General features: G+C 38.3%; 1 protein-coding gene across 4 annotated transcripts in view; it reads right to left on the reverse strand.

Annotated features, from left to right (window-relative positions):
* Positions 1-350: 350 nt before the first annotated feature.
* Positions 351-20,861, reverse strand: part of limk1a (LIM domain kinase 1a) — a 28,574-nt gene continuing 8,063 nt past the window's right edge. For 2 of the 4 annotated variants that reach the window (XM_077722958.1, XM_077722959.1), the window contains 14 exons: positions 16,796-16,931; positions 8,541-8,650; positions 7,125-7,340; positions 6,913-7,018; positions 6,578-6,795; positions 5,918-6,104; positions 5,710-5,796; positions 4,823-4,954; positions 4,683-4,742; positions 4,546-4,611; positions 4,214-4,382; positions 4,039-4,094; positions 3,242-3,399; positions 351-2,966 (listed from right to left, as the gene is read on the reverse strand). In XM_077722958.1, the coding sequence (XP_077579084.1) occupies positions 2,798-2,966; positions 3,242-3,399; positions 4,039-4,094; positions 4,214-4,382; positions 4,546-4,611; positions 4,683-4,742; positions 4,823-4,954; positions 5,710-5,796; positions 5,918-6,104; positions 6,578-6,795; positions 6,913-7,018; positions 7,125-7,340; positions 8,541-8,650; positions 16,796-16,931 (1,870 nt within the window). In that variant the 3' untranslated portion in view covers positions 351-2,797. Of the gene's footprint in view, positions 2,967-3,241; positions 3,400-4,038; positions 4,095-4,213; positions 4,383-4,545; positions 4,612-4,682; positions 4,743-4,822; positions 4,955-5,709; positions 5,797-5,917; positions 6,105-6,577; positions 6,796-6,912; positions 7,019-7,124; positions 7,341-8,540; positions 8,651-12,341; positions 12,626-16,795; positions 16,932-17,104; positions 17,410-20,861 lie in introns of those variants that run through there. The other 2 variants (XM_077722960.1, XM_077722961.1) reach the window with 2 other exon arrangements.

Consider the following 20,861-nt stretch of genomic DNA (forward strand, 5'->3'; position numbering starts at 1 on the left):
CTGAAATTAATCAGGGTCCATTAAAATCAAATACATTATATTTCAAAAATATGTTTTGGTTTTTTATGCTGCTTTTTGTGTCTGAGAATGTTTTTGTGTAATAAAATATAGTAATATTTAACAGACCCAGTACTATAAACCTTTAGTGAAGTGCTACAGTTCAAAAGGGTTCAGGTAGCGACACCTTGTGGTAAAAGTGAAGTACGACAACATTTTATATGGTTTTTGGGGTAACTGCAGTGGAACCACTTGCCCCACTTCTCTTTAAACAACTACACCATCACATTTTGTGTCTTTAATATGTAACCATTGAAGACAAACTAAGCAACAATTATGAATGAAATCGGACATTTTTTTTTCCAGGAGCAACAGTTTTATTTTTCAGCCGTGACAAAAAGTAAAAAGAAAAACGGAACACTCGTCGTCTCAAGACTCTGAATATTCACGTTTAGGATTTAAAGTGCAGAATTGTTTTCACAGCTTGTGTAAAAATTAAATAAGACAACAAAAGACTATATTAATAAAATATCAAAAGAGTGAAGCTCAGGAAAATATAAATATGAGAAGACAAGAAGGAAATCTTACCCAAACTGTATCAGCAACAATATTCAGTCCACTGAACTCAAGCTTGCACATTTGATACATAAAATAATAATAATAATAATAATAATCAGGAAATCAGGTCATTTTTTCAAGTCGTTGGCAAGGCTAGCTTACAACAAAGGCACAGCATTGATCAGAGGTATTGATCTTTTGCAAAGAAGTGCTGCGGCAACATTCTAATAGATCATCGCATCGTCCTCACTTAGACATCATCAACATGCTCATATGGCTCAAACTGGAATTAAGAGTCACGTTTAAACTGGTATCGCAAAACGGCAGAATGAATACTACAGAACAAGCAGTTTGGAATAGCCGGCTATATTGTGATCACATGCTTTTTTTTAATGTTTGTTACTACTGTGTTGTGGATTGACAACATGGTGAAGCGACACCCAGAAACGACAGCCCTGAGCCAGAGAAGAGAAGCTGAAAAGTTATGGTCTGGTCAGTGCCAAAAGACTATTATTGGTTTTGCAGGCGAGACATCTGAAATTCCACACAACATTGTTGACAAAGGACCACTAAGCAAGGCAGCAAGCAGAGTTGGGCAATCAAACCCTCAGAGAAGCAAACAGGAAAAGGATCCTCTGGATTTTTCAAACTGGACATGCTCGTTATTAAAAAATTGTACACTCAAAAATTGTCACTACAGATGAATTAAATTGAAAAGGATGTCCAGTTTGAGGTTGTGAGGATGTCTTTTTCTGTGTTGCATTTTTAAAAAGGCTCAACCAGTGTCTTGCATGGTTAAATCAACCTGAACCAATATTATTTCCTTAGTATAAGTAGCCCAAAGAAGGAAATAAAACAACAACATGGCTTTAACTAGCTATTTGGTTAATATAGTGCAAATGAAAATCTATACAAAAGATTTTAGTGGTTTGAGTATATAAACAGATGCTGTTTTTTTGTTTTTTTAAATTTCTATTAAAATGTTTTTTTTTTAACATCACAATATTCAGGCTTGGAAGGCAGATCATCTATGTGTACCGTGCAGCTTGTGAGGGGAAAAATAGGTTAAAATAAAACCAATTTCAAGTTTACAGCTGATTTTTTGAATGGAGAGAGTGAAGAATTTATGGAAATGTACATTTCCAACTTTCCAAAGCCGTTTGCCATTGTGAAATAGAGATGCGTAAAGACAGTCTAAATTGATATTTACAGACAGAAAGTCCATATTAGCAGAGTGTTGACATGTACTATGAGCCAGTATTTGGTATCATTAATATGAACAGTAAAGGTATACTGTCTTTAGTACATCACTAATGCTTGCAATTCCAAATATGAAGCGTGTATTAATGGCAAAATCAACCGCCATATGACAGATCAAATGGAGGGCAAAGGAGGAAACATTGTCTCTCAAACGCTGACCACTATGAACTGCAGCGAATACTTATCAATCTTCCGAATTTTCTGTTAGGTCTGCCAATAAAAATATGGCAATGATGTAAATACGTAGAGAAAATATGTCTTTACATTTACAATATTTAACACATTTACAAAGTCGCCGTGTATGTACACAATAGCACATGGAAATATTTAAGGGATGCAAAAGACTAACATATTTTAGCCATAACCAGGTTTATGTATGTGTGTGTACCTCATAGTTGCCTCAGTGCTACGCAATCAGCATTCCAAGTTTTTTTAGCGACATTATGAATAAAAATGAAACCAAAATGTACATGCATGCTCTCTAATCAGCTATGGTAGCGATATTTTGAAATGCAGCTGGCTTTAGTATGTTTTGTGACAAAGCAGGATGCTCTAAATGTACACAAAATAGGGTCCTAAACTTAAAGATTAGTTTTATAACCTTTTTTTTTTTTTGCAGCTTTAGCCACATGAACATATACTCACTCTTAGTGACTGTAAATGTAAATCTACATTATACAAGAGCTGAGTTATGACTTGATGGATGCTGATTGCATACGTCATGCTCTACCTAAGCATGATGTGCAGCAGAATCAGCTCTCACAGTCAAAGACTTTCCACTGGTCTTTGACCAGGTGCGTTCCCCTTGCCAGTTTTTCGGCTTTTCATGTTCTTCCCCTGAGTCTACTTGTTAGGCCTGAGCCAAGCTGCATGTATTACATCTGCGTGAAGCGTGGAGAAGAGTTACAATACAAGACTCTTTCAACCACGGGAAGCAAACCGTCACCTGTCCTTTCCAAAGCTCTCCTTTCATCGTCCGGCCTCACTCCGGTTGTTCGGGGTGGATGTGTAGGCCGTTCTCAGGCCTTGTGATGATATTTTTCTCCCAGAAGGCCTTGTGAAGCTGCTCCACTTCCGAAATGAGAGGGAGACCCATGTCCAAGTGCATCTTTAAGTTCTTTAACCATTCTTCCAGTTTGGAGAAAGCCGGGCTACAGATTTGAAAGGAAAACTCAATCAAATAGAGTGAACAACCTGTCAATCTCGACCAATTGGACCCCTTATTAAGCGATTAAAAAATATTTGTTAAAAAATGTACAAATACAAATACAATGCGGCACATATTTACTCACATAGGAGACACTTCAAAGTCTTAAATTGTCTCCAAAATAGAGAAGTTGCCCAATCAGTATGCACTAAATTCAAGATTCTGTTTTGGTGTATGATGCTCTCGTTTTTAAGTTGACTGTCCCTTTAAATATCTGACCGTTTATCAGCGTCGAGGTCGCAGCACACGGCAGCAATAGGGAAGAATGCCACCGGACAATCAGGCGGACAGTAGTGCTCCAGGAAGCCCGACACATTCAGTCCGTAGTCCACCGCCCTGGGGAGGTAGTCTGGATCGGCATTTACCCGGCCAATGATCTGGAAGGGTGCACAAAAACACGAGTGAGCAGATAAAAAACAAATCTTGCTCTTTTACAGTTGATCCCAAAGATGATTTGTTTTTTCCAAGAGACTGTAACTGCATTTTGCCTGCCTAGCAATAACCACATGAAGTGCCCTGTTAGAAATATCCGATTCTGCAATCTTTGAGCAAGTCAACCATGCCTGGATTAGTTTAATAGAGTGTGGCCAGGGACAAAACCGCCAAAGGATAGTTTACAGGTCTTTGGAAATTGCTAAATCATGACCTAATGTATAATAAATAAAATTGGCTACAGCTTGCTCAGAATATTGGGTCCACATTTATCATACAAGTGCAGGTTGATTGCATTAACTGGAAAAGCGGTGGCATGACATGTTTCTTTAAAAATGTGTATTACAAAATGAGTGGAGTTAAGCAAGAAACATTTTGGTCTGAAGGTTTGCCAGAACAATTAAAAAGTGACATTTCCATTTCTTTATGACGTTATCTTCAGGCAGTATTCATTTATTCATTTTCCACACTGCTTATATTCCACAAGAGTTGGTGGGGGTGCTAGAGCCAATCCCAGCCAACGATAGGTGACACTTTTTCCTTATCAAAATGTGACTGCCGCCCAGAGGTGGAGAATGACTCACCTCACACAGCATAATTCCAAAAGAGAAGATGTCAACTCTCTCGTCATAACTCTTTCCTGAGAAGGCAAGATAGAATAAATTGAGTGAACAGTCTTTATATCACAAGTTTTTATGCCAAATTTCTCATTAAAGAGGATTTTTACACTATGCCTAATGGCTATTCTTGCATACATACCGTGGATCATTTCAGGAGCCATCCAGTATGGGTTCCCCACCACGGTGTACCTCTTCCTGCGATCAGGTTTCTTCAAACCTGGCAGGTTCCCTTGCGAATGATTCTCTTCGAGCTTGTCATCGACCATGAGCCTTGCCAAGCCAAAATCTGCCACTACCACTGTGTTGTTCTTCAAAAACACACACAAAAACATCCTTTAGTAAAAATCTTCACAACCATTGCAAACGTAGGTTGAAGAAAACAAGAGAGAAAGCTCAGTCTTGTTTTTTTTTTCAAATGGCTAACTCCTATTATGTTGAAAGTGTAAAGAAAACATGGAAAAGAGGTCCTACCTCCCGGACAAGACAGTTGTGAGAGTTGAGATCTCGGTGGATGAGGTTCCTGGAATGCAGATACGACTACGAGACAGATAAGAAAACAGTGTTGGATGGTATTCGAGCAATATTGACATGGTTGTACTATAACTCACCACTCCAGCAGCTATGTCCTTGGCAAAACTGACACGCTGGTTCCAAGGATAGCTGCTATCCTGGGAAAGGAAATTCACTGTTAGGTGTCGCAGATGTAGAAATATAAGCACTTCAAATCAGCTCTCCAAAATGCTCTCACCATTTTTTTGATGATTTCCCTCAAAGTTCCTCCCTTTATGTACTCTGCAATGAAGTTGAGTCGCTTGTCTTTGTAGAGGACGCCAATGAATTTGAGGACATTGGGGTGATCCAAGCAGCGCATGACCTTGACCTGATTTGAAACCACACAAAGATTTTTAGATCTCTGGATTAAACAATGGCAACTTCAGATGTCTTGTTACATAAACCAAGTGCTCTTTTGACAATTCTGGTGGGCTTGCCAAACTAATAGACAACCATCTGTGATGTCAACAGTCCTACAAGAGTCCCTTCCAACAATGCTTACCCTTGAATAAAACAAATTCTTGTGTTACTGAACTCAACACAACTGCCTACTCATCTCAGCTTAGTGTTATTAAAGCTGCGGAATGCCCTCTTTTATCAGAATATGGTATCTTTATTTATTCAACGACGTTAACCTTGTTTAGATTTAAACATAACTCCAATATTATTGCAATGAGAATGAGCTTGTACTTCTTCATACTTAACAAAGTCAATGGCTTAAGTTTTTTATTGCCACTAGGTGACACTAGTCTATGTTTCATCAAATGAAGAAAGCTGACCAAACTATATTAGAGCATGCCATTTCCTTCTGTCACCCACATCCGGAGATCATTGTGGGTGGTTACATCCTCTGTTCTTGGCTGCAACGCCATCATAATAACACATGGACCTCTTAGAACAACACCTCCCGTCATCACGGCAGCTGGACAACCTCACCAATTACATTTATGGCCATTGCCTCAATAAAAACTCAGTGAATTGCTCCGCCCTTTTGTTAAATGACGACACCATTGCTCCATTAGACAACCAGAGGTGAAGACAAACATTTCTGGAGGAAAAGGGAGGATGTTCACTTTCACTCACCTCTTTCAGGAATGTTCTTTGCGTCTCATCGTCAAAGCTAATCAACTCTTTCATCACCATGACCTCTCCAGTCTCCCTGTGGGTCACCTGGAATCCAAAACAACTGCAATTACTTTCATTAATCCCATCATTTTTAGGATTACAAAAGATATCTTCTGTCAAACTCAGTAAAATGTGCTATATTTTCAAGTATTTTCTTCATATGTACCTTGATGGCTTGACCGTAGCTGCCTTTTCCTAGCACTTCTCCGTGGATGAGATCAGAAGGACGAAAGATCCGATGCGTCCGGTTCGAGACGACTCGAAGTGACTCGGAGCGATTGATGTCGTTCTTCGGCGAGATGGGGGACACGGCTTTGCTGGAGCTTGCTGACTTATCGATGCTGTAGCTCCGCCTGGTAATATTCATTACAGAGCCTTTTAATTCTAAATTTCTTATTTTAATAAGGGTACAATAAAAAGCTAACACAAAGGCTGTATTAAAAGTTCTGACTTGAAAAGGGTTCATTGCTCATTGTGATTTTAGTAGGCAGTTGATTCCAATATTTGAAAGTTTGCCATTGTGGGGCAATAAATATTGCATTATTCTTTCTCCACATTAGACAGAGATACACAGGGGGGACTGAATGACAGTAATGAGGCAGCCAATTTGGACCATTCGAGCAGAAATGGGTTGCAGGGTTTGACTCTTGGGACTCTTTGATAAGAAGATGACCTGCCCCATTGTTACCCCAAACTTAAATATGAGCCTTACACCTTTAAATGAAGTCATGTAAACTTAGCTGTAAGGTTCATGTAAGGCTGCGAAGATAATGTCACACCAAAATTGCCAATATCTAGCTAACTATGGAAGTTAAATAGATCTTACGTGACAAGTCGTGGTTTCAGGTTACTGATATCAGGATTAGGTGGTTGGGTGATAGGCAGAATGGGAAGGGTGGAACTGAGCCCCCCGGGGAGCGGTGGGGACAGGGGGCCGCCGTCCAGCTGCCCTCCAAAGTCGAAAGGGCTGACTACCCGACTATGAGGGTCGTGTTCGATTGTGAGCTGGAGTCGCCGACTCGTCTCTTGTATGAGCAGGTCGATCTAAGAGAAATAAAAAGAAGTTTCAACTAAAATTATGGTCATGTTAGGCGAAAACAGTCATGCACTTCCTTTATCGTTTGTGAATTGACTTTTATTTGTAGGTGCTGTCGTGCATACCTCATCCAGAGGAACATTGTGAATGGGTGTGCCATTGATTTCGAGGATCCTGTCCCCGACATGGATGGAATTCTTCACATCTGGGCTGATGCAGTCAGAATCCACCCTGCAGGAAAAGAAAGACAACACTTGTTATATATACAATCTTTCCTTTTCTTGTCTTCATTCTATCATCATTTTCTTTTAGTAAAGACGGCGGACTTGAGACTCACTGAGACACCCGGACCGTGGGTCCGAGTTCAGGACTGCAAACTTCGTTGGGGCTGAGCGGCTGGTCGATAGCCACAGAGAAGCCTCTCCCCCGACGGCCATTGGTACCTTCAGCAGAGGCGGGGATGGAGACTAGCGTGACCGTGTGAGGGATCCGCGAGCATGGCGAGTCCGGCAGGGACACGGGGGTGACGATGGTCTCATAGTAACAGTGACCGCTGGAAGGAATGAGAAAATAAATGTTGAGGGATACAGAATTTTCCATCAAGAGTGACTCAATGTTGAAAAAACAACAACAACAACAACAACAGCATTGACACCTAAATCACCAAACGTTTTAATTTTTCAATGTAAAATTGTTTATAAAATAATAAAATGTGGTTTACTGTCTTGCAGCAATTTGAAAAAAAATGTTCTAAGATTTACAAGAGTTTATATTTGTTCCTTGAACCTGTTAAGTTGGCTACTCTGATAATATAAAACAGTGAAAATAGTGTTTATGTACCAGTACTGTGTAGTTTCTTATTTGAAAAGAGTGGGAAAGTTTTTGTAACCTATGATTTCCAAAAGCCACGCTCACACAACCACAAAGCAAGCCGACGGACGACCTTACAACAAGTCCTATTTGACATACATTCCAAAAGCCTGCGAGGCAAATTAAAGATTGGGTCAAACAGCAAAAACCCGATTACAACCACATCTAAACTGTGTCGAGATGACTCATGCAGCAGAGTGGTTTTGTGTTTCCAAACATCCCAGCGGAGGACCGATATTTAAAAGCATTTGGCATCATTTTGAAGTGTTTCTTTCAGATTTTCTAAACTGTTTTCAAAGGCTGATTGGCAACTCTTCATGATTTAAATGTGATTACATTTTACAGCTTCTGGAAAAAAAAATCTTATTTAATTTCCCTTTCGTCTGCTGCTTGTAATTTGGGGATTTGGGAACTCTTCAAAAAACTTTCAAAAACATTTCTTTATTTTTTTTTAGTTTGTAATAGCGGTCAGTAAAAATACATTCTGGCGTACTTTACCAGGTCGACCGCTAACCACAAAGTGCAACATTAATACACTCAGCAGTAAAAAACATTATTTTTATTCTATTTAAAGACAATGCAAGTGTATCCAAATTCTGGGACACATCATGAGTATTTATTTAAAATGTTGTAGTATCTTACTTGATTGCATTTGTATAATCAGTGTTGTGAATGTCGATAAACAGTAGATAATAACGTTCTTGTCCATGGCTTTGATTTGAGGTACATTAAAGGTATAATATCTTAATTTGAGTACATTTAAAATGACCTCCAGAGCAAAAATTTGAACCCGGAACCTGACAGGTTTGCGTCAGACATGCAAACCAAGAAGCCAACAAGCTGCCGTCCGAACAAACACGTGAATATATAAGTCAATGCTCACCAATAGAGTTTAGATCTTTCCACCAGAGCGTATGTGTCTCCATCACCGATGAATGTCCTGCAGTTAAGACAGGTGAAGCACTCGGGGTGATATTTCTGCTCCCCTGCAACCTGAGATGACCAAAACAGAGACAAAGAGATAAAAAGGTAAGATAAAACTCATTTTGCACATAATAACACAACAAGGAAGGCTATTGTGAAAAATAGGGAAAGATCTAGTTGATTATATGTATGTTGGTGCCAGATCTCTTACTGTGTTTTCAGGTTGTTGTGCAAAAAAGGGAGAGAATTGAGTTAGGGCCAAAAACAGAACCAGCAGTTGGGACATTAAGCAGTGTGCTTGCTCTGTAGATTTCATTTGTTCATACAAATTAAATTCACTAAGAACATAATTCAGAAAATGTCAAAAGACCCACATTTGATGGCATTTCAATCCGGGTTTTAAAATGACAGATTCCGGCTTGGCTTGTATCACTGATTTATAAGTGGAGGTCAAAATCATAAATTCATATTGACACTTTTGAAAAAGTCCCACTGAATTTTTTTCTGGCTAAGCGAAACTGTATTCAATATATAGACAATACATCAGTTTGGCTTTCACTTTCCCTTTTCCTTTCATCTGAGTGTCAAAGAAACACTGTAATTTAAGTCTAAAACACATTCATGAGGTCTGTTTCAAAAATAAATAAAATAAATAAGGATTTGGGGAATTGACAATGGACTAAGTGATTCATTTTCATGGGTAAAAATCATTGTGTTAGCGTTAGATGTAGAAAATATGATAGAGATGCTGCTTTCTTGCACATCTATGCCTTCAATCATGCTGAAAGGTTTTTTTTAATAACACCTCTCCTTGAGAAATCACATAATGGAGAAACCAGAGACAAAGAGGAAGAAATATGGGCAGCATCATTGCAAGTAGAATCAATTTAATCAATGTCCAAAGCCACATGCTTCCTGCCCCACCCTCCTGGGGGAGCAGCACTGACAACAGAAACACACAAATGGCAAGAGAGCAATATACTCGGTTAGTCGATAGTAGTCTGGAGGTCAAATCTAGACTAAAATAGAACGAAAAATAACTATAAAATAACTACGGGAAATAAGATTAACAATAGCTGTCGGCCTACTGGAAATTTATGTTATTATGAATATTATGAAAGCCCAGGTCTAAGACTAGAGGAACCGACTATGAACAAAGAGTTGGAAACATTAAATATGGGGAAATAATAACTAACTAAAAAACGGTAGTCAGGATAATACTGGACAATGAGCATGATACATTGATAAATAATTAATGGATCAATTCAAAAGTATGTTTGTTCGTGTTGTATTTTTTTACTTGCAAAGAAGATAATCTAGCAAATTTAATAGACTGTTCCATGAGAATGAGTTTACTTCATTGAAATTGTATTATTTTGTCTTTGGGAACTGACAGCACAAATCGAGAGAGAAAATAAAGGTATTTAAAACTGAGGTTTTGCACTTCATTTACATATGACACTTATGTTAAACCCCCAAGTGGCTCTCATTGGTAATTAAAAACCAACCAGAAACATAACACCATAAAAACCTGCCACATTTAGGCCAAATATTAACATTTGCCGTTAAAGTGTGGCCTAAATAGAAAAAATGCTGTTCACATCCAACAGCAGAATGCCAGATCTCAAATGGACATTTCTCCCTTTAAAAAAATATGTTAATTGGTAGATAAAATGTTCCAAAAAATTAAAAAAAAGACAGAAATACTATGTAGGAGGGAAAAAACTGAACGAACATTTATCAAGTGGTATCCATGGTAGTCAATTAGTTTAACAAATGCCCTACATTTGCAGGAACCTGTTTTGAAGTTCCTCTTTTGTTTTTACCGTCCATTGTGGGGAAAAAAATCCAAATGGTGTGATGAAAAGGCAAGAATTTAGGCTTTATCATATTCATGAATGTAACATGAATATAGTGTCTGTATTGTGTGTGTTTGTGCAGGCAAATTGCAAACAGGAAGAAAAGAGGACAGCTGGATGGGGATGAAAAAGGCCATGTGGTTGGGTAGAATATGACACCACCGCTGCCATTTGCTTGAACACACATACACTAAAAAGCACATATGATAGATGACAGCTGTTGTTGTTATGCTTTAGAAAACACATCCGCCCAAAGTGGCAATTAGAAATGAGGAAGATATGAGTAGAATGAAGCTGTTATAAACTTCCAAATAAAAGCCTTTTAGTACCCATGTGATGTGTCCACCATGTGACTGTTGCAAGTCAGAGAACAGACTCAGCAAACATCACATGTATTTAAAAAAACATTCAATTTTTACTAAATGAGATATAGTTAATGTCTGTGGTCAGGATGCTGCTGTATTTTATCAACAAGGCAATGATCTCATCATTCATCATCATGGTTTGGATTGTCTGAGTACGCACTTTGGTCTGAAAACCATGAGGCAAGCAAGGCCTCATGTGTCTCATCTACACAACAATAAACTGTGACCAAATGTGTCCCCGGGGGGATTGCAGAACTATTTGGTGGGTTCCAGGGAAAGGTTTTTATTTTGCAAATAATCGTCTTGTACGACTTTAAGTCACAGGATGTTGTGATGTGATTGAGTGTCTTGTTTGTTACAACGGCAACATTTCCCGGCACTGAAAAGACACCACATCTTTAATCAATTCATTCATTCTCCGTACCGCTTATCCTGAAAATGAGACAACCATTCACACTCATACCTAGGAACAATTCAAGTTTTCAACCAGCCTGTCATACATCATTTGGGATGTGGGAGGAAACCGGAGTACCCGGAGAACAGCCATGCAGGCACCGGGAGATCATTAACTAACTTAATTATTAATTATGTTTCAATTCAATAATATGTTGTAAAGGGCATCAGACATGAATATCCGAACAAGATGACCTTATCTGGAGTTGCCGTCCATTAGCTGCAGACAGTCTTGTTAAATATGGGAGACAACAACCTCAATGTTTCTTAATGTGTTTATTAGGTGAAAGCAGATCTGGTTTCACTTCAATTCACTGTATAATTGGACTTGACATCTATAGCCAAACAAAAGTCCTAAACTAAACAGAAACAATCCATTTGTGGGCCAGCAGCTACAAAAAAGTCATAATATCGACAGCAAGGCCAAAACAACACCCAAGTATTCTTCCTTGGAAAAGATAAGAGCTTAGTCATTTGACAAAACCATTCCCTGCATAAAAACCCTGAATATAACCAATACCCGACCTTTGAATAAAAAGCAATGTTGTCACTTTCGAGCTACATTATTCGGGTCAATACAATTAGGGTGAAGGCCAGAGAGAAGGCAGTAGCCTCCACAGATGCTCAGAATGAAATCATCTTCTACCCAAGCTGTATAGCAGCAAAATGCATTCATGCCGGCCGGGTCTTGAAGACTCAGGAAATATATTTAGCCTATTCCAATTCACAGCACACATCACACTTTACCCTCTCGCATGGTGGAGATGCCGGTTAAACATGCCAACTCAAGAATACTCGTACAATCAGGAGATTCATTCGTTCTAAAAATAGCGCCATAGCTCATCAGTTTTACATGAAAAAAGCCTTAAGCGCCTCTCCAAGAGGAGAGCTTTGTACACAGCATTAAAGTGGCCCACATTTATACGACACACATTCGACCGCTACGCACACAAATTGAGAAGGCGGAAAAGATGGAGGAAAGTGCAACGCAGAAGCCGGCAAATCCCATCAAGCACTTGCCGCCTCCCTCCCGCCGCCGCCACCGCGTAACTCCTACACATCGTCAGCATCAGCACCGCTCACCTTCTTTTCTCTTTTCCACAGCCTGAGACAGCAGAAGCTCCAGAGAAACAAGTCTCCCACCATGTCAGCCACCCAAAGCTGGCGTCCCAGTGCCTTTCTAGTGCATTCTAATGAGAAGAGTCGGCCACAGTGCACAAGACTTCCACACGAGCAGACGGCGGTCAGAGCGATCAGAAAACTGAAGCTGCACTGGGAGGGCGGGGAGGCGAACGAGCGAACGAGCGAGCGAGCAACCCCACGCCTCTGCAGCTGAGCTCATTCCTCCTGTCTGCCCTCCCCCATCAGCCTCCCCCCCATCCCTCGCCTACTTTAGCCATGACCTCATCGCTTCCTGTTTGGCCCCGCCTCCCCTTGCACACGCGCCGGCTGGGTATCACCCCCACACATACGCACTAGTGTCATCAGCAAATGTCTATTCTTACTTTCAAATCTCTCCTACTTCGGCAAATTTTGACCACAACAGAATGAGTCATGTGTTGAAATGTAAAACAAATTCAAACCCAAATTCTGAGATGAGTTTGCTGAATCTGACAGAAAAATCCTCTGTCTTACAATACTATTGTTGAAATTTAAATACCAAAAAGACAACCTTTCTTAAAAATGCAGGGTTTAAAAATATTAACCAATACTATTGGGTCCTCTTGAGATTGAATCTCTTCTTATTGACTTCCATTGACTCAAGGAGACACAAATACACTTTCACTATGCCCTAGATATATAAAAAAAAAGTGTATGACTTTTTAGACCAATCAAACAACCAAAAGTTGGCTTTGGCTATTTTGATAAACCTCACAATTTCCCTAAAATGATCCGGAAGTGACACAGAAAAACCCTGAAAACACCATTAGAGCAAAGCTCCCCCGCAATGACTCCAGAAATTGCATATTCCAGTTACAGATATTAGAAGTGACCATATAATAATGTTAAACAATGTTGGTATACAACCGTCTGGAATATGTAGCACAATGATGATCTCAAACTCAGCCTTAAATAAGATGTTATTCATTTCAATGGCTAAACTTGGCTTTTCACGCAATATTCTCTGTAAAAGTGCACATTTTTGTATTCAGTTTGCAACTTTTTGCAGTCACATACTACACAGAACTTCCACATTTTGTGTTCTTCCTCTTGACCCAATTCTGTGCAGAATCCAAAGGGGAAAGGCTGACATTTTTTTTCTTTGTTTAGAGCAACACATTTGCTAGAATAGCAAGACATCGAAAATGGCAGCACACCTGAGGAAATGTGCTGAAGTTAGGTTTTAAAAAAACAAAAACATCATTGACAATGACTGTTAATCAAAAAAATGATGACATTTCCTATCTGAGGCACTCCCTTACTGAATTTAAAAATATTAAGCCTAAAGAACCATTACGAATTAGCACAAGAAAAGGAACAATCCTATTCCCACAAAAAAAAAGCAGACCAGAAGGAATTAACAAAAGAAATGAAGAAAGAAGCCAACAAAAAGTCAATGTTGATGGACTTTTCTAATGCTGTCATCAGGCATGTGATAGACAACGTGTGCGATCAGTTAATCCTATTATCACTGTCCTTCCTCTCTGGTCCAATCTCCTCTATCATGCTGCTGTGTCACTCCTACGCCAGATCAGCGTCTCACCACTTGCCCTTGTCGTCTGAGAACGCTGTCCCCACCCTCTTGTTATAAACGTAAGCTCAAGGCTATCCGAGTGGTGAGGTATTAATAGGCGCTCAATCAGTGACTGCAGAGCCACGTGGATGCTGACAATTTATAGATAAATTACTGTTAATGCTGTGGGGAGAATTCTTGCTGCACCAGAAATATACAAACAAATATACAAATGTAGGAAAGATCCATTAAAAAAATGTATAATTAAGTAATTTTTCACCACAATTTTGCAAAAAACTTTCAACCTGCATAATTTACGCATTATTTCAAGTCTTCAATCCCATATTCCATATCGGTGTTTGGTATTTTTCAATTTGGTACCATTTCTTTCACAAGGACAAGAATTATGTAGTAACAAAAAAAATTAAATTAAAAATTTAATTGATTCCAACAGCACAGTATTTAATAAATATTGCTAGCTTAATATTGATCAGTAACTCTATTAAGAATGAGACCACTAAGGGCTTTCTCTGTTTACATATATTCATAACATAACCAAACTTCAGTGACAGAAGTATTTCTCAACAAGGAAGAACAGATATTGTACTTCCTCATGTTGGTAAGCACTAGAAAAACATTCCATGAAACACATACCCACCTCACTCACACCCACATAAGGTTAATAGTTTCATTTCACATTTGGGACTTTCCACTGGTTAAGTGTAAGAGTGGTGTTTCTATGATATAGGCATGCATGATGTGTTTGGTGGTATGTTAACTACAATTTGCAAAGTGAAATTAAAAGTACAAAATGAATTGTTCTATTCTTAAAAAGGCTACAACACTCTCAAAAATACTCATTCAAATGTGTGTGTATTTGTTGTTAGGAGACAGTCATAGAAAGTCATTCAAATTTCACCAGTCCCTTATCTCATGTCATTTACATAATTTAGCATTTTTCCCCCTCATCCTTGAATGATTGCTGACAAACAAACACGCACATGCACATAGTACCATGTGCAGAAACACAAGCCTATTTTAGAGCCAAACAAGAAGTGTAAAGAAAGTATGCAATGTGTTGTGCACTTCATGTGTTTCGGATTTTCGTTTACTAAAAAAATCTTGTGACTTTAGATTTCACACTGCACTCTTTGGGCATTTCTAAAGAAAAGAAATCTCCAAATGAAAGCAACGTGGTTTAAAAGAAACAGCACCAAATAATGAAATGAAAGTGGCCAGGATGGAAGTCATTACTCAACTATACTAAAAACACACAAAGGGGTGGACATAATTCATCCTCATGATTTAACGCGTTAGAAAGACCAGGGCACAGCATTTTTTTTGTTTTACAATTTGCAGCTTTGCAAATTTGTCGACTCAAATAAAACAAAGACAAAGAGCAGAGTGAGGGTGGGACAGGATATACAGTAACTCAATTAGTGAAGTGACAGTTTCAGTTCAACACATACACCCTCAGGAAAGGTAAAAAAAACACAAGTAGTATCTGACAAGTGAGTTAGTGCTTTTTCTAGCCTTAGGTGAGGGCAAATTTTCTCATTGTATTGCTGTTTGTTGCCAATTAGATTAGATTACTCTTAATGAAAATGCCTTTATCTCAAATGAATGATAAGTATATATCAAAACCATATGTCCGCAGACAAAGTTAGTCAGGCCCTGCCAGATTTATTTGCCAGACAACCAAAGCCTGATTAAAAAGTCTAATAAGAGCCACTCTCAATTATATACTTGGTTTTATTACTCAGTCTACGGCTGTAAATTATGGGAGTTGTCTAAAGATGGGACAAGACGATCCATTGTAATTCTGCTGATCAAAGTCATGACTGGTGGAGTGGCTCAATTTGTTATTATCATATGAATGAGGTTACTTTCATTATTAGATAAGAAATGCAATTTTGTATTGACATTGCATGCTTTGTAAGGTCTTATAACTCTTATTGGTCTTATTGGAAGTTGAGTGGAACAAAAATCTGAAAATAAAAGGAACTCAGTCCTCAGTAAACTCCATGTGAAGGCTCATATATTCTTGGATGCACGTCCTAGATACTCTACTCAGTCAATGCATTTTAAGAAGAGCAATATCCCAGAGAAGGACACAAGAGGACGAGTGATGGCCCCTTATCGACTTAAGACTCTGCAATGTTACATTATTGAGATTGCACAGCAGAGGACACACTCAGGAAATGTGTCAAGGAAAGTACTATATTTCATGTCCAATGAATCTAACCAGCTGTATTCCAACCATCAATTTACTAAGAAAACACTTACGACCATGCGTACACACAAATGTAATTCATATATACTATGTAAATAAACAAATCTGTATATATGTATATATATACATATATATATATATATATATATATATATATATATATATATATATATATATATATATATATATATATATATATATATATATATATATATATATATATATATATATATATATATATATATATATATATATATATATATATATATATACATGTGTGTATTTACTTCATACTTTATCTGAAATATTTATTTATGTATTTATATATGCCTATATTACATATCTATTTCTGTCTAAAATGCCTTTCCTGTATCTGCATTTTCACCCTCTTGCTACTGTGATAATAAAATGTCCCGAATAGGAGATGAATAAAGTTATCCAATCTAAACCAAGGGTGACACCTGTATTTTTCAGTCCAGTAAACTAAAATAGTATTCATTGTCCAGAGATGATAAGAAAACTTGTTTTCTCTTTAGCCAGCTAAATTGTACAGCTTCAAACAAACCATACGTACAAACCAAGACCCCAGAGTCAAGGAAAGATGAGCGTTAAGTGAGTTAATCCTCTTACCATAATGAGGCCAGTGGTGATAAGGTCATTGCAGCCGTGGCAGAGCTCCCCAAACTTGGCCCAGTAGTCATTTTCGCAGAAGAGCCGTCCATCTTTTTCATAACAGTGGGACAGCGAGTTGCTGCACTCACAGCATCTAAAAGAAAAGTATCGAAAACAACAAATGAATCTTCTGCGTAAAGATAATCCAAATTAAGATTTCCACTCCCATTGTTTTGAACAAAGAACATATTCAGTTGTTTTACTGATAAGAATTTAAATTAAACAATGACATGTTCATAGCTGTCCAGTTAATATGTTTAAACTTGCCTTTCTGTGTCATTTTTCAACATCTGAGTCCAACACTGTCAGAGTGAAAGCCACATGAATCTATCCTTTCGATGGCCGTGATCTTCACATTTTACATGAAATACGTAGTTATTTCTAACACAACTATGATTTACATTTTAAGAAGACCTTATATATTGTACAGGCACCCTACTTAAGTCCCATATAACAATGACCGATATTTGTAAAGACTATGATAAACAACACCAATGAACAATCTATGTAAAGACTATCATAAACACTACTAATGAGGTTGACGGGCAAATGAGATCACAAAAATAAAAAAAATCACGCACAGCTATGACTGGGCCTTTGTGCTTTTCTTTGACTGCAGTATCTGTTTTTCAAAGACAAAAGCAATGCTGTCATTTGCAACATCATAACGACCGGAGTGCAGTATCGTCCATTCACTGTCAACATTAAAGAATGTTACATCAAGAAAATACCGTCAATTTGACCACATAGTTTGGAGTTGTTCAGTTAGTGTAATTTAAATAGATCCTTCCGGGTTTGCTGATTGTCAACAAATGTTTCATTCTTTTGTGGGACTGACCTCAACAGGAGAGTTAGGTCACTGGTATTGGTGTTTTACATCACCGAGCTGCTATGTGAACACATTGGCAGTGGCCTTACTGAGTAATCAATCAATTCTGGATAAGTGAAAACATGTTTTTTGGACTGTTGAAACATCCGCCTTTGACTTTAGGTAATTCCAAGAGAGCAATACGTCCCTTATCGCAGTCTGGTTGAGCGAGAATAGGACTAGTAATGTGTTGTTTCCTACATGGAACGCATTCTAATAGGATCACAAAAAAATTGTTGCTCACAGTGCCAGTGCATTTTTCAATAATAATAAAAATGGCAACTCGTCAGTTGATTTTATTGGTACTGAAAGTCAATCGGAGCCATTGTGTTAATAATTTGCACCCCAACTATATTCCAGATGTTAAGTCAGTCGCACCCGCTGAGCTGAGGTCGACTGGAACAGAAGCAGCTTAAATACAGCAGCAAAGGCACATGAGTTTCCTGGCAAATCTGCTACAATAAACGTGGTTGGGACAGAGCAGAATGTCTTTGGCTTTGTTGTATGTCAATTTAGCTGTTTTATGAATGGGCCTGGCTACTATTGATATTTCACATTATAGGTTAACATCAAAATTGCTGATGATTGAACATACTCGTATTGCATTGGTTACATTTTTTTTACACACTCCAAGTTCAGATGAGTACGAGCCTAAAGCAAATGAATGGACTTCGTATGATATTAAAGAAACCATTTTTTGAAGTGTGTATTGGCAGACAAGTGCAAGTGACCACTACACTGCAAGACAGCAACCTTGAGCAAATGCGAATAACCACTCCCCATTTCAGTAACCAATTCTGGATAAAATGTATCGTTTCCCAGCTGATATATTGCAGCACTCAACAAGGAATCTCAACAGCATATTTTGAGAATATTTGTAAAGGAAGACGCTGTCTCAGAACTTTAAAAACAAAATTCCATTATTCATTTACTTTGAAAAAAATATGTTTCCTCCATCACTTGCTTTTATTGTATTGATAAAGGGTTTTTTTTATTCTCACCCTATATATATGCATAACAAGTTCATTAGAATGCATAATAATAATACAGGGGTCTAATTTCACATTTCAGTAAAATTAAGCATTCATTTCCAGTTCTAAATTTCCTCTCTTTCATCTCCCAGATCAGCATCAGAATATTCATTACATCCAAAACTTAAGTGTGCTAATCCCCACTTTGTATGATACATTAGTGCGTAAATGTAAAGACTGTGTTTTTGTTGCTAATCTGTCTGAATCTGTCTAGCAGCTGTGACTAAGTGACTGTCTCCTTCACTTCCTTCCCATCAAACGGCTGTTTGACCCACCAAACTCCCATTTCCAAAAAACCACGGCCACATTCCCCCTTTTACTGGCAATCCCCAGCTTGCTTTCCTGTATCTGTACAGCTGTAAACCAGTGCAGGTGTTCAAACATTTAGCAAGTGCAGCATTTTCTTGCTTTTGACTTTGGCCAAGGTGGTCTCTGTTGAAAATCCTGCTGAATTGCACTCACCTTGCAGTGCCCGGATACACAATTTATTCATCCGGCACTTCATCGCAGACACACCCCATCTCTTGAGCATCGGAATTTAGTCCTTCACACCACATACGGCTGCTACAGTATGCAGCATTTTTGGGAGGGAGGAGACTTGGAAGTGGGTCAAAGCTTTCAGGAGATGGCAGCAGCATCCAGACGGGAATTACTTTGCTGTACTCGCCCTGTACCAGTTAAAACTTCACTTGACATACTAACACACGTCCTACAAATCCTTGCTTAAATAAATTGACAGCATTGCAGTATGCACATATAGTTGCAGTCATTTTGATGCAAACTTATGTAGCTGGGAGTGGTAGAATATTGATGATAGCCTATAAATGGAGTCATTTTACCAGTAGTTTATGTTTGCACCCAAAAGAGCCCATTTGACAATGATTTTGCGTGACCGAATTTGCAGTTGCATGAACTGTAAGAGGATTAACAGCATGAAATACTCAGCTTGTCTTTGCACACTTGATTTCATGCATGTGCACTAGTGTGCTTGCACACCCCCATTCCCGCACAGCATCACCCCCCTCCACCACCCAAAAAACCACTCACTCCTGCACAAGAATGTAAAAAAAAACCTAAAGACTTGGATGATTTGTCGAACGCGAGCCACAAGTCTCGTGAATGACAACTAAGGATCCTAGCTTGCAATATATGATCATGGAAATATAGAAAGGGATTCAAAACAGATTTGAAACACCCAAGTGGAGCATTCCAGAAGCCTGCAAACAGCCAATTGCAGAGAATCTGTCCCGTCTGTAAATCTAAAAATCTAGCTTCCCTGTGCAAGAATGTCTCAATAGAATTAACTTTAAGTGTCCGACCAGTAATAAATTCCCTTTTTCCAAGTCAAACTCCGATAGCTTAAGCCAAAGTCTCGTACCCTTTTCTGTCTGTCTGAGACCATAAATACAATCTAGTGGACCACTGAGGCTTTTACTGGACAACAGTGGAATTTGGCTGTGGAGAAGTAAGTAATAAAAACACATAAACAAAAGAAACCCAACAAATCCAGTAGCAGATCATGTTTCTGATTATTTTGCAAAAACAACCAACTACTCCATCACCAAAATAAATTGTAATCAGTTACATAGAACATCTTAATGACAAATCTAACCATAACTGATATTAGGCTCATCTAACCACTATATCATAACGATTAAAAAGATGTTAAACACGACCTTCATATGTTTCTGTTTATCAGCCCATTCCATCATTCATATTTATTAGACCCCATGAGGTAATGTTATTAGACATTTTCAGGATGTAATATAATTTGGAACATCTGCACAACCTATTAGTAATAATGTGGAGCATCAGACAAAGGACAAACCTGAACATGATTTATCTGTCCCTGGTCATATATATGAATGATGGTTAGATGGGAAAAAATATGCATTTATTTAAACATTCATGAGCATAGACATCTATATCCATCCACCCTATCATTTTTTATTTAGTCAACAGTGCAACAGTTATATTTACTATAATAGCGCAATGCATATTGAGCCCTGAGATGTCTTCAATGACACAGTGAATATTACATTAAAACACACTAATTCGCAAAAGATTAGGCTTAACATGGGTTCCTTACTGGAAATTAATAGCACAGCTTGCCTCTCATCCTAGC

Source organism: Stigmatopora nigra, chromosome 8 (genome assembly GCF_051989575.1).
Source record: "Stigmatopora nigra isolate UIUO_SnigA chromosome 8, RoL_Snig_1.1, whole genome shotgun sequence".
Lineage (NCBI taxonomy): Eukaryota > Metazoa > Chordata > Actinopteri > Syngnathiformes > Syngnathidae > Stigmatopora > Stigmatopora nigra.